Source organism: Eulemur rufifrons, chromosome 1, assembly GCF_041146395.1.
Source record: "Eulemur rufifrons isolate Redbay chromosome 1, OSU_ERuf_1, whole genome shotgun sequence".
NCBI classification, from domain to species: domain Eukaryota; kingdom Metazoa; phylum Chordata; class Mammalia; order Primates; family Lemuridae; genus Eulemur; species Eulemur rufifrons.
The window spans coordinates 78,966,073-78,981,135 of NC_090983.1; the positions used below are offsets into that span (position 1 = coordinate 78,966,073).

General features: G+C 35.6%; 1 protein-coding gene across 1 annotated transcript in view; it reads right to left on the reverse strand.

The window, feature by feature from the left end:
• Positions 1-15,063, reverse strand: part of ARHGAP15 (Rho GTPase activating protein 15) — a 565,257-nt gene that overhangs the window by 514,322 nt on the left and 35,872 nt on the right. Inside the window, exon 2 of the mRNA XM_069473002.1 lies at positions 6,858-6,926. Coding sequence (XP_069329103.1) covers positions 6,858-6,926 — 69 coding nt within the window. The remainder of the gene's footprint in view (positions 1-6,857; positions 6,927-15,063) is intronic.

Genomic DNA, 15,063 nt, shown 5'->3' on the forward strand with positions numbered 1-15,063 from the left:
AAATACATAGATCTTCTGTTGAACCACGTTGATCACAATCTACTTTATTAAAGGGAACATTAAGAGATGAAGCATGGCTCCCAAAGGGAGTGAGTGTCTCCTACCCCACCCACATGGCAGACTCCATCTTATAAAGTGAACCATTTTCCTCCAAAGGGGTGGAGCTAATATGATACTTGGACAAGTTTTGCCTAAAGCCAAGGTCTGTCATGATTCTTGGAGAATGTTCAGGAGAAGTCTCTGAATACAATCAATAAAAGAAAGAAATGAGATTTATATAGCACAATGTTTTAGAATAAATAAGCTTGAGAATCCATATGGTGAAAGTTATGAATAATAACACCAGATTAAAGGATTTTATTAATTTTCTAAAGTGCTTCAGTGTGTATTACTCCATATATGATAGCTCATCCTGGTAGGTACTGCCAAGGCAAATTACTGTGGATGATTCTAGAAACAACACTGAGGCACAGTGGAGTAAGATGAGTTGGAGACATGGAATTAAGAAACATGACAGAGTTGTGGGAAAAGTATATGAGTCTAGGTAAAAAAAATATCAGATTAGATTAGTCAGATGTAAAGAAAACTTTGTACATGCTGGAAAATAATTAGTTTTGGTGTGACCAATAATGGGTAGTCTACCATTAATCAGATTTGTTGTTTAGGGGAATGGATGATGATTTTGGCATTGCTCATCATAAGGGATAATTTATAAATAATAGTTTGGGGCAAAGATAGCATCTTTGTCTTTAAAGTAGCATTAAATAAGAAATTCAATATAAGGAGAGATTGATGTATAAAAGTTGAATATTACCTGTGTTCACAATGCTCAGCAAGATAAGTACTGACAGAGAGGATTCAGGGAAACCCAAGTTGGGATTGGGAAGTAAATTGATTGGTAGTTCCAAAAGTTTATAGAACTTTTGGTTCTATAAACGGTGTCTGTGTGTGTGAGAGAGAAAGAGAGAGAGGGAGAAGGAGAGAGAGAAACAGAGAAAGAGAGAGAAACAGAGAAAGAGAGGACAGAGAAGTATACACATATGCAGACAGAGATATTTAGAGAAATTGCAACCTAAAGAGCTTACAAAATTATTGTTTTTGCTTCTATCTAGCAGTACTTCCTACTGTCACCTTTCCAAGATTATCTGGGCTAGAATATTGAGCATATGGATCTATTAGCTATTAATAAACTATCTATAATTTGGGATATTCAAAATGAGTTTCATTTATTTAGAATTGAGGCTGCAGAGTCTAGACGGCCTACTATGTGCCAGTAAATCAACAAGAAACCTTAATGTTAGGAAGGTAAATTAAGAAAACTATTTTTTAATATTGTAATGATTTCTCTGATATTAGCCTATGTTAATTGCATAGCAGGTACATAATTAAAAATTACATAATAGTTATTACTTACATTTAAATAATAGCAATAATGTGAATTTTAAAAATTCAAAATTATATTTTATGCAAAAAATTGGGATACCTTAAGGCATTGTTCAAATATAGTTCATATATATTTATGTAGACACACATAAACACACAAATGCAGACATACACCTAGCCCCATTTTCGGTCTAACTTTTCCCATGTTTCATCAAATACTTCAGACCAAACTTTGCATGTGCTATTTTTATGAAGTGCAGCTCTTTATAATTATGTCTATGTACTTTATTTGCTGTGTAATCCCAATTTATGCAAAATTGGATTACAGAACAAATAAAGTATTGATTTTCTTATTTGCTGGACAGCTTCAGTGTGCCCGGCTTTATACAAAGTCCTAACAGTAAAACAATGAATAAAGTATACCCCTCCCTTCAAATAGCTTAAAGCTGAATAAGGGAGATAGAAAAGGAAACAGGCAATTTTAGTGTGATGGTGCCGGGATGCAGGCAAGACCAAGCTGCTATTGGGAGACAGATCGAGGAAAGGCTACGTAATTCAAGCTTGAGGAATCGGAGAAATACTTCCCAGAGAAAATGCTAAGTTGAGATCCACATAATTAATTTTCAAAACAACGTATTTTTGTGTCTAACTATATTATAAAATCAGCTTGCACTAGGAAGAGCAGGCACATATTTATTAATATCTGCAATCAGCAACATGATTTTAATAAATCTTTAATATCTTATTATTACATCAAGTGACAAACATGTCTTTCCTGAGCAAGCACTAGTGCCAAAAGCAATATAAGTGGAAGTACAATACAATGAAGAAAATACAAGTCATGGCCTCTAACTTCAAGGCATTTACAGTCGAGCCATGGAACAAGTCTATTACCCATGAAATAAGAGTGAACAACACAAAACAACACAAGAACATGTGCTGGGACGAAGGGACTATAATTGCTACAGAAAATCCAAGTTCCTTCAGGGTAAGAGTCATGCCTTAATCATGTTACTATTCCTGGCCTGAGGGTATGTATTTGGGAGTAGACAATAAATAAAATAAATCAGGGGCTAGGAGAGAGGTCTGTAGACTTGGTGATGTAGAAAATTGGAAGCTGTTGAAAGTTTTGACAAGGAAAATGAAATGATGAAGGTACTGTTTAAAGAAGGTTGGTCTGGAATTGCTGCCCAGGCTTGGTGGAGGAACGAAGGGCCATGGCAGGTGAGATCAGAAGCATCTGCAGGCCTGGGCGAGGATGTGCGTGTGCAAAGAAGCACGTGGGCACCACAACCACTGTGGAGAAATTGCTTCAGGATTTGGTGACTTACGGGTAGGGTCATGGGGAAAATCAAAGATCCAAAGCAAATGTGTTCTAAGCCCAGAAAAATGCTTGCTATTAATCGAGATGGGCTCAATGAACAGGGGAAGCAGTTTGGGAAGACATTGATGAAGGGTTCAATTTGGGAGATTTCATGTCTGTGATGACACTGAGACATCCTAGAACAAATGACTAATTAGTGCTTAAAGACATAGACTAAGATAAAAGGAAAGTAAACAAGTATAGACCTGTGTATGATAAGCATAGAAGTGAAAACAAAAGCCATTAACTTTCCATTATGCATTCATCCAGCACATACTTAATGGCTCTTTACCATGTTCCAGCAATCCTTATAATCGTGAGAATAGAGTAATAAACACAGGAGACAACATCCTTGCCCCTACAGAACTAACATTCTAGGGGGACGATAAACAAATAAAAAGAAAATGTGTAGTATGCCTCATGGTTGTAAGGTCTATAGAGAAAATTAGGTAAGAGAGGAGTGTGGATGGAAATGGTGGAGTTTCTTGTTTGTTCATTTGTTTTATAAGAGGGATTAGGGAAGACCTAGCAAAAAAAAGTTGACATCAGAGCAAAGATATGAAGCAAATGAACAAATGAGATGCACAAATTTTTGGGAACCCAATAAATTATTTTGTAATAGGCAGAGGAAGAGGCAGGTGGAATGGACCTGTGGAGGAAGTAAGGATAGCAGTTTGCTTGGAGCAAAATCATCCAGGAGAAGAAAGGGGAAGGTGAGATCAGAAAGGTAGCTGGGACCTCTAGGGCTTGCTAAACTGCTGGACATTTTTCAGCTTTTACCTGGGGTAGACCAGAAGCCAGGGAGGATTCGAGTCAAGGAGTGATGTTATGGACTAAATGTTTGTGTTCCCCTAAAATTCATATGTTGAAATCCTACCCCCCAAGGTGATGGTATTCAAAGGTGGGGCCTTTGAGAGGTAATTTAAGCTCTGGAGCTCTCGTGAATGGGATTAGTAAGTACCTTTTTATTTATTTTATTTTATTTATTTTTTTATGGAAATACATTTTATTTTTAACTTTCAAAAGTAAAATAGTTATATTTGAAGTAAACTGTTAACAAGATGTAGTTGATATCTAGTTAACCTCATACAGCATTGTTTTCTTTTCTTGAAAATACTCAAACACACTTGCATTGCATCCTTTAGAAAACAGGATATTTGCATTTAACAAGTTCTGTGAAGAACACAATTCTACAACATCCATGTTTTTCATGATACTTGAAATACTGAGTTAAATGTCAACCTATCTCTTGGAAGAAAAAAATAACACAATTAAAATCATCGATTCTCTAATCTTTACTTCGGTTTCCACAAATAAAACCTATCACTTTTCACAATAAGAAAGCAGAAAATAATATACAATCAAAAGGAGCTAACCTGATATTATCTATCCCCTTTGTCAAAAGATTAAGTGTGGGAGATCAATAATCACTGTTTTAATTGTTTTTACCATTTAACTCTGGCTCATAAAACAATAATGTACAATCCATCAGTGTATACAAATTCCCCATCACATTTTTCCCTATTTTATAATAAAAGAAAATAGGCTTAATGTTTAAGAGGAGACTTAGTAGGACACAATTGCTGAAAGATAATTTTGCTATCATCACAGCTCAAGAAGTATCCACAGGAACCTTTCAGAAAGCAGGTTACTGTCCATTTCCCAAAATGTGAGATTACATAATCCTAAATACACATGAGGAAAAAAATTAAAACATTTTTTTGTCCTCACTCATATTGCTCCCCACCCCCGAAATTCAGATTAAATAGTTTTTGCAGATCACTTCTATTTTAGCAACTTAATGTATATAAAAAGCAATTCTTCATTTTTAAATAAAAATCCTAACACCATTTTTGAAACTGCAAATGGGACTTTAATGATGTAAGAAAATGAGTTAAATAGCAAATTCTTGTATCTTGACAAGCACGTACCATAATCTAATCAATTAGTGTAACTTGAAGGTCTCAAATTTTTAAAGGGGACCACAGAGAGCCCTCTTGTTCTCTTTCTGCCCTGTGAAAATATAAGACGTCAGCAGTTTGCAACCCAGAAGAGGGCCTTCCCCGTAACCTGACCATGCTGGAACTCTGATCTTGACTTCAAGCCTCCACAACTGTGAGAAATAAATTTCTGTTGTTTATAAGCCACCCTGTCTGTGGTATGCCGTTACAGTGCTGAACTGACTGAGATAAGGAACATAATCTAATTTACATTTTAACAAGATCACTCTGGCTGTTGTGTTGGAAATTAACAGTAGAGAGAAAGGTGAAAGCAGGAAGTCCTTTAGGGAGGCTATTTCAATAAATCAGGTCACGGATGATACGGAGGAAGGCTGGTGAGACATGAACTGACTCTGGGTGTATTTTGAAGATAGAGCAAACGGGGTTCTTTGATGTTCAAGTTTCTATTTTGAGAGAAACAAGGAGTGAAAGATGACTTTAAGAGTTTTGACTGAAGCACTTGGAGGAGTAGAATTAGCATCTTGTGACATGGGGGAAATTGGCAGAACAGGTTTGGGGGAAAATCAAGATCCATTTAGGATGTGCTAAGTTTGAGATATATGATAGACATGTGAGTGGAAATACCACAATATACAGTGCCGGAGTTCAAGGCAGTGGTCCATGCTGGAGACAGAAATCTAGAAGTGGTTAGCATAACACAGTATCTAAAGCCGTAACACAGAATGAGATATGCTAGGGAATGACTAGAGAGAGAAAGATAAAAAGTTAAGATCTGAGCTCCACAATGAAGAGGGACCAGCAAAGGGAATGGAAAAGACGTGGCCATTTAGTTAGCTGGAGATCCATGAGAAAGTAGTTTACTGTTAGCCATATGAGAAAAATGTTTCAAAAAGAGAGTTATCAGTTGAGATAAATGCTCAGATAGATCAGTAGATCTAGGAGAAAACTAAGAATTTACTGATGGCTTTAACAATACGCAGGGAATTAGTGATTGTATAAGAGGGGAGTGGTTGGGGTAAAAGCCTAAATAGAGATGGTTCAGGAGATAAAGAGAGGGGAAAAATTAGAGAAAGCAAAGGTAGATAATTCTTTTGAGGAATTCTTACCCTACAGTTAAGTGGAATAATGGAGCAATAATATCTAGAGTGAAGATGAGGGATCTAGAACATGCAAAGCAAAAGAAAATAAGAAAATTGAACAAAGAAAAGAAAAATTTTTGGTGTTGAGGATGAGACAATGCAAAGATAACAGGGGTGGAAATACATAGGAATAAAGTCATCATGGTGCAGTGTCCTGTAAGCCAATGGACTGGAGGCATATTGGCCAATGTAAAATATAGCAAGAAGGACAAGCTAAATGAATGAGTATGGACATTGTATTTGTCAAAAACAAAGTCATTAAAAGAAAGAAGTATCAGAACATGTCAGAAAGTTTGGGCTTATATGTTTTTTAAGAGATCTCTAATACTTCATTCATTCATGCCTGTTTGCAATGTTTCAGGCATTCTTCTAATCATTAGAATATAACAATACACAAAAATTTAAAAAAAAGTCCTGCTCTTGCAGAAAAGGATTAATTTTTTCCCCTTAAACAACAAAAAGCTGTCAATATTTGCAGTAGGCCTCCAATAATCTCTGTTTCCTATTATTCACATTCTTATGTAATTCCCCTTCCCTTGAGTATGGACTGAATTTAGTGACTTGCTTCTGACCAAAAGAATGTGGCAAAGTTTATGAGATGGTAATTTGCTAATTATGTTACAAGAGAGTGCAACTTCCATTTTGCTAGCAGATTCTCCCTCTCTTGCCTTCTCAGTATGCATGCTCTAAAGAAGCAAACTGCCATGTTGGGGAAGCCCACGTGGCAAGGAATGGCCAACAAACCTGGAAGAACTGAGCCCTGCCAACAACCTCCTAAGTGAGCTTGAAAGCAGACACTCCTCAGTTAAACCTTCAGATGTGACCGCAGTTCTGGCTGACCACTTGATTGTAACTTTTTGAAAGACTTTGAGCTTGAGGACCCTACTAAACCATGCTTGGATTCCTGCCCCACAGAAACATGAGATAATAATGTGTGCTGTTTTAAGTTGCTAAGTTTTGGGATAATTTGTTTTGTATCAGTAGATCAGGAACAATGAAATAATCACTCACCAATTGTTCCAATGGAGGAATGACGTCTTTTAAGACATGCTGTGAATGATTCCTTCTGTGTCGGGATATCTGTAAATATATTAACATTTAATACTATTTTATTATTTTTCTTAATAGGGCATGCTTTAGTACGAGAGCACATGAAAATAACCACATACAGATTCATTCAAGGCGAATAAAGTAGATATAAAATAAGAAGTAAATGCTTTGGACATTGACTAATTTAAATAAAACGTGTACTCAAAGATGGCTGGCTGCAACAATCCCTCAAATTCATATGCTCTCATTACCATGTAACCTTGACAACCTTCCCCTCAAGTGGTGGCATCTATGTTCTTTCATTTTGAACCCAGGTAGACCTTCATGGCTGCTTCAACCAAAAAGTACAACAGAAGTTCCACTCTATCACTTCAGAGATTAGAGTACAAAAGTAGCATGCATTTCCCCCTTGTTCTGTTGGAACACTCATTCTTGGAAAAGTCTTCACGTTTGAGGAAGCCCAGATCACCCCACGCAGAGTGTCCACATGGAGAGGTCTCACATTGTTTTCTGGCAGAGGGCCAGCACCAGCCACTTATCACATGAGCATAAAGCAAGCCTGAGGGTCTCCCAGTCGTTGAGAGCCCCCCAGTCTTCAAGCTTCCCAGCGGAGGCCTAGAGCATATGGAGCAGAGCAAGCTATGCCTGCTGCATTTTGTCTGAATTTTGACCAGACTCTAAACATAATAAAATCATTGTTTTACACCTCTATGTTTCAGGGTGATTTGTAATCCAGTAAAAGTAACTGGGACAAAAAATTTCATATTGAAATACTTCATGATTTTTTGTGTTTTGGGAGCAAATAAAAAGAAGCTTTTTCTCCTAAGGGACATAAAGACATATTCTATAATAAAACAAAAAGAGAAAGAGAGGGAACTTTATAATTAAATCTTGTACTGTTTTTTAACATAATCAGAAACTCTCATTAATACTATTTCATATTTTACATGGGGAGAGAGAGAAAGGGAAGGAGGGAAGAAGGGTGAAGGGTGGGGGGAGAAAGAGAAGAGAGAGGAGATGAGTGTGAAAATTTAAAAAAATAAAGCAGGCCTGAATACTACATTAGAAAATTCTAGAAAATAATCTAGAAAAGGACTTTGCTGTCTTTGGCTCTGGTTGCTGGCACATGTATAATAACTGACTGAAGGGATTAAATCAATGTCTACGAAGATTTTGAGGGAATAATGTTACCAGAGAAACCAGAAGCCTGGCCTAAAAAATGCATGACTTCATACAATCCTGGAACCCCATATTTATTCCTCCAAAACTGGGTTATGAAGGAAGTGCGAGTCCAAGACCATTCTCCCCAGTGTCCAATTCCAGATGTGGCCAATGGAGCACAATGGAGAAGGAAGAGCCTCCAGAAAGCAGAGCCAGCAACCCTGGAGAACAGCAGACATGGGGAATTCTCCCAGAAAGCAGAGCCAGGGACAGACTCTACTTCCAGGGCAGTTGTCTCACAGGGTCTGCCCAGCAGGATCTAATCATCGTTTTGGTCCAGTGACTGTTGGCTATTTACCATTCTTTCTTTTTACAAATGAGAATGGGTTTTGCTTGTTTGTTTGTTTCCAGTTACCATGTTCTTGCTCCTCCATTGCCTGGTGGATGCGGTGGGGAAAGTGTAAGGGTAAGTTTGTATTTCAAGTTCTAAATCATTTAACCTCCCAGAGTGACTTGGACTTATGGAGAGAGCTGTTTATCACCAGAGATTCTGGAATTTGAGCTTGGTACAGTAACTGGATGGGACGGTTAGATGTCTCCTTTGGGGAGGCGGATGGAAGGATTGCTAACAGCTACGGCTGTTAACCAGGGAGGGTTTCCCTCCGTGTTCTCTCCTTTTATACTGGCTGGGAGTAAACACTGAACAAGGACCCATGAAGATGCAAGATAAAAGGAATTTGGGCCCTGAATTGCCATGTGGAGGAAGACAAATATAGGCAAGGAACATTCACTTTGTTTGCTTTAGTAAATTTTTATTTTGGAATAATTTTAGAGAAAAGTTGCAGAGAGAGTTTTTATAGAAGACTTCCTTCTAGCTGTCATATAAGTGAAAAATAAACTTCTATTTCTTGGAGCCATCAGATATTTTAGAGAATTTTACAGCTGCTATTATTGCCGCCAAATAAGATAACCACAGTTGATTCTCTGTGTCAAAATGAAAGGTCTTATGCGTAAGGACACAGAGAGCAGAATGCTTTGTTAATGGGAGTGATCCTAGAGACCAAACTTTACACCTGTTATCCACTGATGTTTCAGCTTCTTCTCAGCAGTGGGAGAAAAAAAATGTATATATGTGTGTATATATGTATATGTATATATGTGTATATATGGTACTTAAATTTCTTAAAAATAAGAATTAATTTTATATTGCTATGCATTTAGAACTTACTACTCCTAATTACTATTCATTATGCTAAGGTTTATAATACCCACTGAAAAGTTTACATACATGTCTTATAGTCAACTTATAAGAATAGATGAGTTACAGGATGGAAGGACATTTCTTGTTTTGAGAAATTATACAAAGATTATATGATCTGCTAATATTTATTGAGTACTTATTGTTTGCCAGGCATTGTACTATTTTTTTTGCATTTTATTGGCATATTTAATTTCTCACCAAAACTCTAAGAGGTCAATAATATTAACCCCTTTTTATAAGTGCAGACATAGACACAGACAATTTAAGTAACTTTGACAATCCATAGCTAATAAAAGGCATAGGTGATATTTAACCCAGATCTAAGCTCAACTATTACAATTTATTGCTTCTTCAGCATCATGAGTGTGTAGTGCTATTATACACACACACACACACACACACACACACACTTATACATATGGGCAGTCACTAAATTCCTGGGGAACTAAAAAGTTGAGACCTTCTGTATGCATAAAAGGATGTTTCTAAGGTAGAAATTTAAAGAAAGTTAAACTTATAAATTTGTACACATTGATATGGGAAGCTTAGAAATCAGATTTCAAATCTGTTATATATCATCTTAATATTCCTTTAGGGATAATAATACTGCTGATCATTCCTAAATCAATAAGCTAGCCAATCTATCATGTCCAACTGAGTTATGAGAATGTTGACAAAAAGAGAGCTTTTATCACTTGTCTTCTGCTTTAATGCTCTTCTTAGTAAAGCATTAGGCCAAGAAATATATGATCATTTCAAATCAGATTATGCTGACTGAGAATTATGATTTAGGAAATTCTGGATCCAAAATGTTAATTTCTTTGCATGGATATCAGGAAAAGTTCGGCTATTTCAAGCTGTCTTTACATGATATACTTAATTGAAATACCAACAAAAATCTCACGAGGTAGGTTTGAAGGGAGGCAAGGTTTTCCTACATCACAGTATAAATAACAGAAAATTTTGTAATACTTATATAAGCATTTACCCATAGCATATTATTAAGATCTGATAATTTTACAAATTATTATGGAATACACTCTTGGGAAATATTCTAGCTTAAGACATTAGATGTTCTTATGAAACATTCATTTTTAGCCAGAAAACATTTCATATTTAGTATGCTCATATATCAGTAATTTTTAATAAGTGTTCAAAATATACTTGTTTATTTATATTATAAAATATCTCTGCTACTAGTATTGCAAAGAGAGTACTTGACTTTGGACAGTCCTATTCTGTCTCAAGAATGTCAGAACTTTTAAATGTAACTCACATCAAAAACCTACATTTTGTTCTGCAAACTGCTTCTAGATAAGTTTCAGAATGCTGGAGGTCTTCATTGTTTGATCTTAGGTCCTTTCCCCTTTTGCCAGATTGTTAATTAATATTTGAATTTTGAAAGCTTGAATAGTGGTAATAATATTAGCAGTAACTTAATACAACTTGATTTTAATAAATTATTTTCTCTCTTAATTACAGAAGCATTTCTTGTGAGGAAACTTTAACTATTATTTTTATGTATATCTTTTCTTTTTTGTTTCCATATGTTTTTAAATAGTATATAGATTCTCCCTCTAAACATAAGTTGACATATGTGTATATCTACCATATATTTAAGTATTCACAGCCTCATTTATTTTGCTAGTTTTTATAGATTATAAAATGTTGGTTTCAATGTCATATTATAATTCCCATTTGAAAATTTCATGAGTTTCTACCTCTGATTTTACTTCCAATATTTTAGCAAAAAGAGGCCTTGATAATTCAAAATTTCCTGACATTTATTAGAAATGTCACTTAAGAGTTTCTTTTGACATGGTTATGTATTAAGTGACTTTTTAAAATCATAGTATTCTGTATCTTAAGCAACTGAGCTTTCCTAATAAACACTTGAATTGCTGGTAATCCTTCCTTTGGAGAAGAAAAAAAAGTCAGGCCTCATGTTTTTTGTGTGTGTGAATGCAATCTTTTTTTTTCAATGATGCTATCTTCCTGTTGAATTATCATGTCTTCTAAATAGGAATGATTTGTAGTTACCATTGAAAAAACTTGAAATATAAATGTCTTCTGATTTGGATTCTTTTAACCCAATATTGCTGAAAATCTGTGTTTTTCCTTCTTTGTCACCACCCACCACTCTCTCTTTTTCCACTTCTGCTCTGCCCCTCCCCAGGTACTTAGCTTTCTAATTGTGCAAAGCAAAGTGAAAGAATATAGTATTCAGAATATATAATGCATATTTTCTTTTAAATTGTTCTCTGTTGTTATTAGGATATGCATCACAATTCAAGTTTTCAGATATCTTTTCCTCCAAAAAGAGGAATTAAAAAGTCACTTTTTCAAAGTGCCTTTATTTCTTCTTGCTTCCTTTTTCATTTCTTATCTATTTAAAGAATATGAAACTGATGGGTGGGATTAGGACGTGATATATTACAGACTGTAAAAATAACAGAATTTGGGCATATTATTTTCCTTGTGTAGGAGGGTCTACTATGAAAGTTATACATAAACATGAAACATTCCACATAGCTCGGATTTTAAATAGATTACCATTTTTGATGAAAGTTTATATCTTGTGGCTTAGAATTGAAATAAAATCACTTGAAGAAAAGCACTAGTTTGTTCCAACATTTTCACAGACATGTGCATTCTCTGAGGCATACCTCCCATTAGCAGCCTCCCTGGATACTTGGATGAAAAACAGAAATAAATCTGTGGGTAAGTTTAATTTTTAGCTTCACAGTTTCTCAAAAGGTTTTTTTGGTGTATCCCAATTCTTACATTCCAATTTTCATTTGTTTTGCCAAATTCTATTTCTTAAATTTATTACAATCAGAAATTAAGGAAAGTTGGTGAAGCTATTTTTTTTTTTTTGGAGTGTGGAGACATGGCCAATATTTCTTGTACTCACAATGATTTAGTTGTTTAAAAATAATAAACATCAACCTAAATGATGGCTATTTTTTTAAAAAATCCATGTATATGTGGTAGACAACAGCTTTTGAGAAAAGAAGGGGATAGTTAAGATGGGAGGACTTTACCTCATCGTGCCTTTAATCTTCTAATTTTAACTATTTGTGGACACACGTGAAATTTATCCATGTCCCACAATTATTCTAACACTACCTAAATGTAACTCTTCATTGTCCTAATGGGAGGTAATGTCATAAACCAAAGGAAGACCAAATTCTTCTGTTTGGGTCCTTATTAATTTATGGTGGGGACCTGTAAGCAAATCTTTTTTTTTTTTTTTTTTTGGCTCTTCCCTAAACCTCTAAGTATGCTATCAATCAGAAAGCTGATACTCTCTTTTTATCTCTTTTATCCTTTGCAAAAAAATTAAAGAGAATGATTCAAAAAGCTTCTTCAGGATATATTAAAGTTTATCACTATTTTTAAAATTTGTTCGATATTTCTTGGTCAGCATCTGTGCCACGTGCAGTGCTCACCAGCCTCTCAGTCCTGGGGTAAGTTGAGTCAAATTCAGCTTAAGCCACATTTTCCTACCTCCCAGATAGCCAAAGGGAAACACTTGGGGGAAGGATTCTAACACCTTCACATTCTTTCCCTGATTTATTTAGTCCCAAACACCTGTTCCTGCAAGAAGAAAATCAGGCTGCCTCAGGACCTTCCTCTTTAAATAAAAACTAATTGCATATAGTACACACATTTCTTTGTTTATTGCTGAATACTATTTCCTTTACTTCTCTCTTATCTTTTTTGGATACATTCAGTAGAATGTTTGTCTTTAAGAATTTTCTCGGGCTGAGAGTTGCCATTCATATGGAACCTGGACGTACCACAATTTTAGTCTTGAAATAGGCTCTTGTGAACAGTAAGAGCCGCCAACACAGAGATACCTGGGTAATATAATTATCTACATTTCTTTCATACAAAGTGCATTCATATATTGTCTTAATTTTTAGTTCACCTGGTTTTCTTTTTCTCTGTAGAATCACCTATGTTTAGCCATAAATTTCTAAGTCAATACAATGAGAAACTGAGGGCCAAAATAGACACATGAACATTTTATTCTATTCATACTACTATTAATGGTATTAGATCTAAGGCATTATATAATTTTTTTAAGCTGCAGCTATAGTTCCTAATCTTAGTAGATAAAATAACTTATCTCTTTTACTACCCATAATATAGATACTTATTCTGTTGGTATAAACAAAAGGAAATAGTTTAGGGAGTAGATCAAGAAACTATAGATGAATAATCTAGAACACTTGAGCCAAACTGACATTTTCTCCACACTGCAAGTCATATGTTAAATTTTAAATAAAAAGATTGGCAACAGAGAACAATACCAAGAAAACTATCTCATGAATACCTCATAAGAAAGCAAAATAGAAAACAAATAAACAATTATTGAAGATCTGAATTATTAAAATGATCAAATGGCCTGCTTATTTTTAACCAAATGAAACAAAACATTGTCAAATCACCATTTGGCTATGTTGGGCAGAAACAACCAATATCTAATTTCATGATATTTAACTGTCTGGAAATTCTCAACAAATTAGAAAGAGGCTTTATTTTCAGTCTCAAAAAAATACTTTTTCTTTCATTGTCCACAAGGGCTTATATTGAAATACTGAATTTACTTCTTACTTCTTCAAGCGTATCTTCCATCACTAAAGAAATTCTTCCTTTTTTTGAAAGCTGTGATCCACAATATATCAAGTTTAATCCATGATATGTGAAGTTCGACAAAGATGTCTACCCACTGTCAGCTGTCTGTGGTCTAGAGACACTTTTCTCATATATTGTTATTTCTTAGTGCAAAGGCACAAAAGCACTAACTCAGTGAAAATGGTGTGCTGGTGTTGAAAGGTCACTTCCAAAAGCATTGTGGGAGGCAACGCTTTTAATAACTATGATACTCTTTTAAAAATTAACAGACTTTCAGTCAAATACTTAACATAAGCATATTGAATGCCCTCAGCATCTTTAGTCAATATTTAATAATTGTATTTTTCCAATTTCCTTTCTTCGCTTATTCCTTGAGCTTTTCAGAGATCCCAAACTCACCTTCTGCTGCTGCAAAAGCAGATTTGGTTCTGAAGGTTAATCCAACTCAGCAGGATTGAAGGGTGGCACTTTTCCTTGGTCGTAAGTATGTTGGCTCAGGCCAGACAGCTGTTAGGACATTCTCCTCTGGGAATCATGCCCTCAACACCCACCGCTGATGCACATACATGGTCTACTGGCTGCCGACTTCCATGCCCATCTGCTCAGATGGCATGGTGCCCACTCGCAAGTTGGCTGGATTCTTGCCCTTAGTGTGTAGGTGCCAGGCAATGATGGGTTTAGATGGGCAGCCTGCATAATACTACAAGTGACAATTTTTTTTTTCTTTTTCTCTGCGTACAATATCTGTCCTCTGTGCCTTCCCCGAAAGGGAAACTTGTGTTTCTCCACCTTTGATTATACCTGTGGACATATGTGGCCTTGTACATGTGGATGTCCAAATGTACTCAACCTGCCACCAACCGTAAGATAAAAGGGAAGAATTCACAGAGCCCCAAATGACAAGTTCTAACACTGAAATGGGTTGGATTGTGAAAATCCCGACCACCTGGAGTCTGTCAGAAGATATTTACCATGGGTATAAGTACAGCAGACCTCTCATAGATTGCAGAGGCATCAGGAAGCAGCTTAAGTTATAGCACTTTCTGTCTGTTGCAGTTCCAGCACAAATCACTTGCCTTGCATTGAAAAGGCACATAGAAC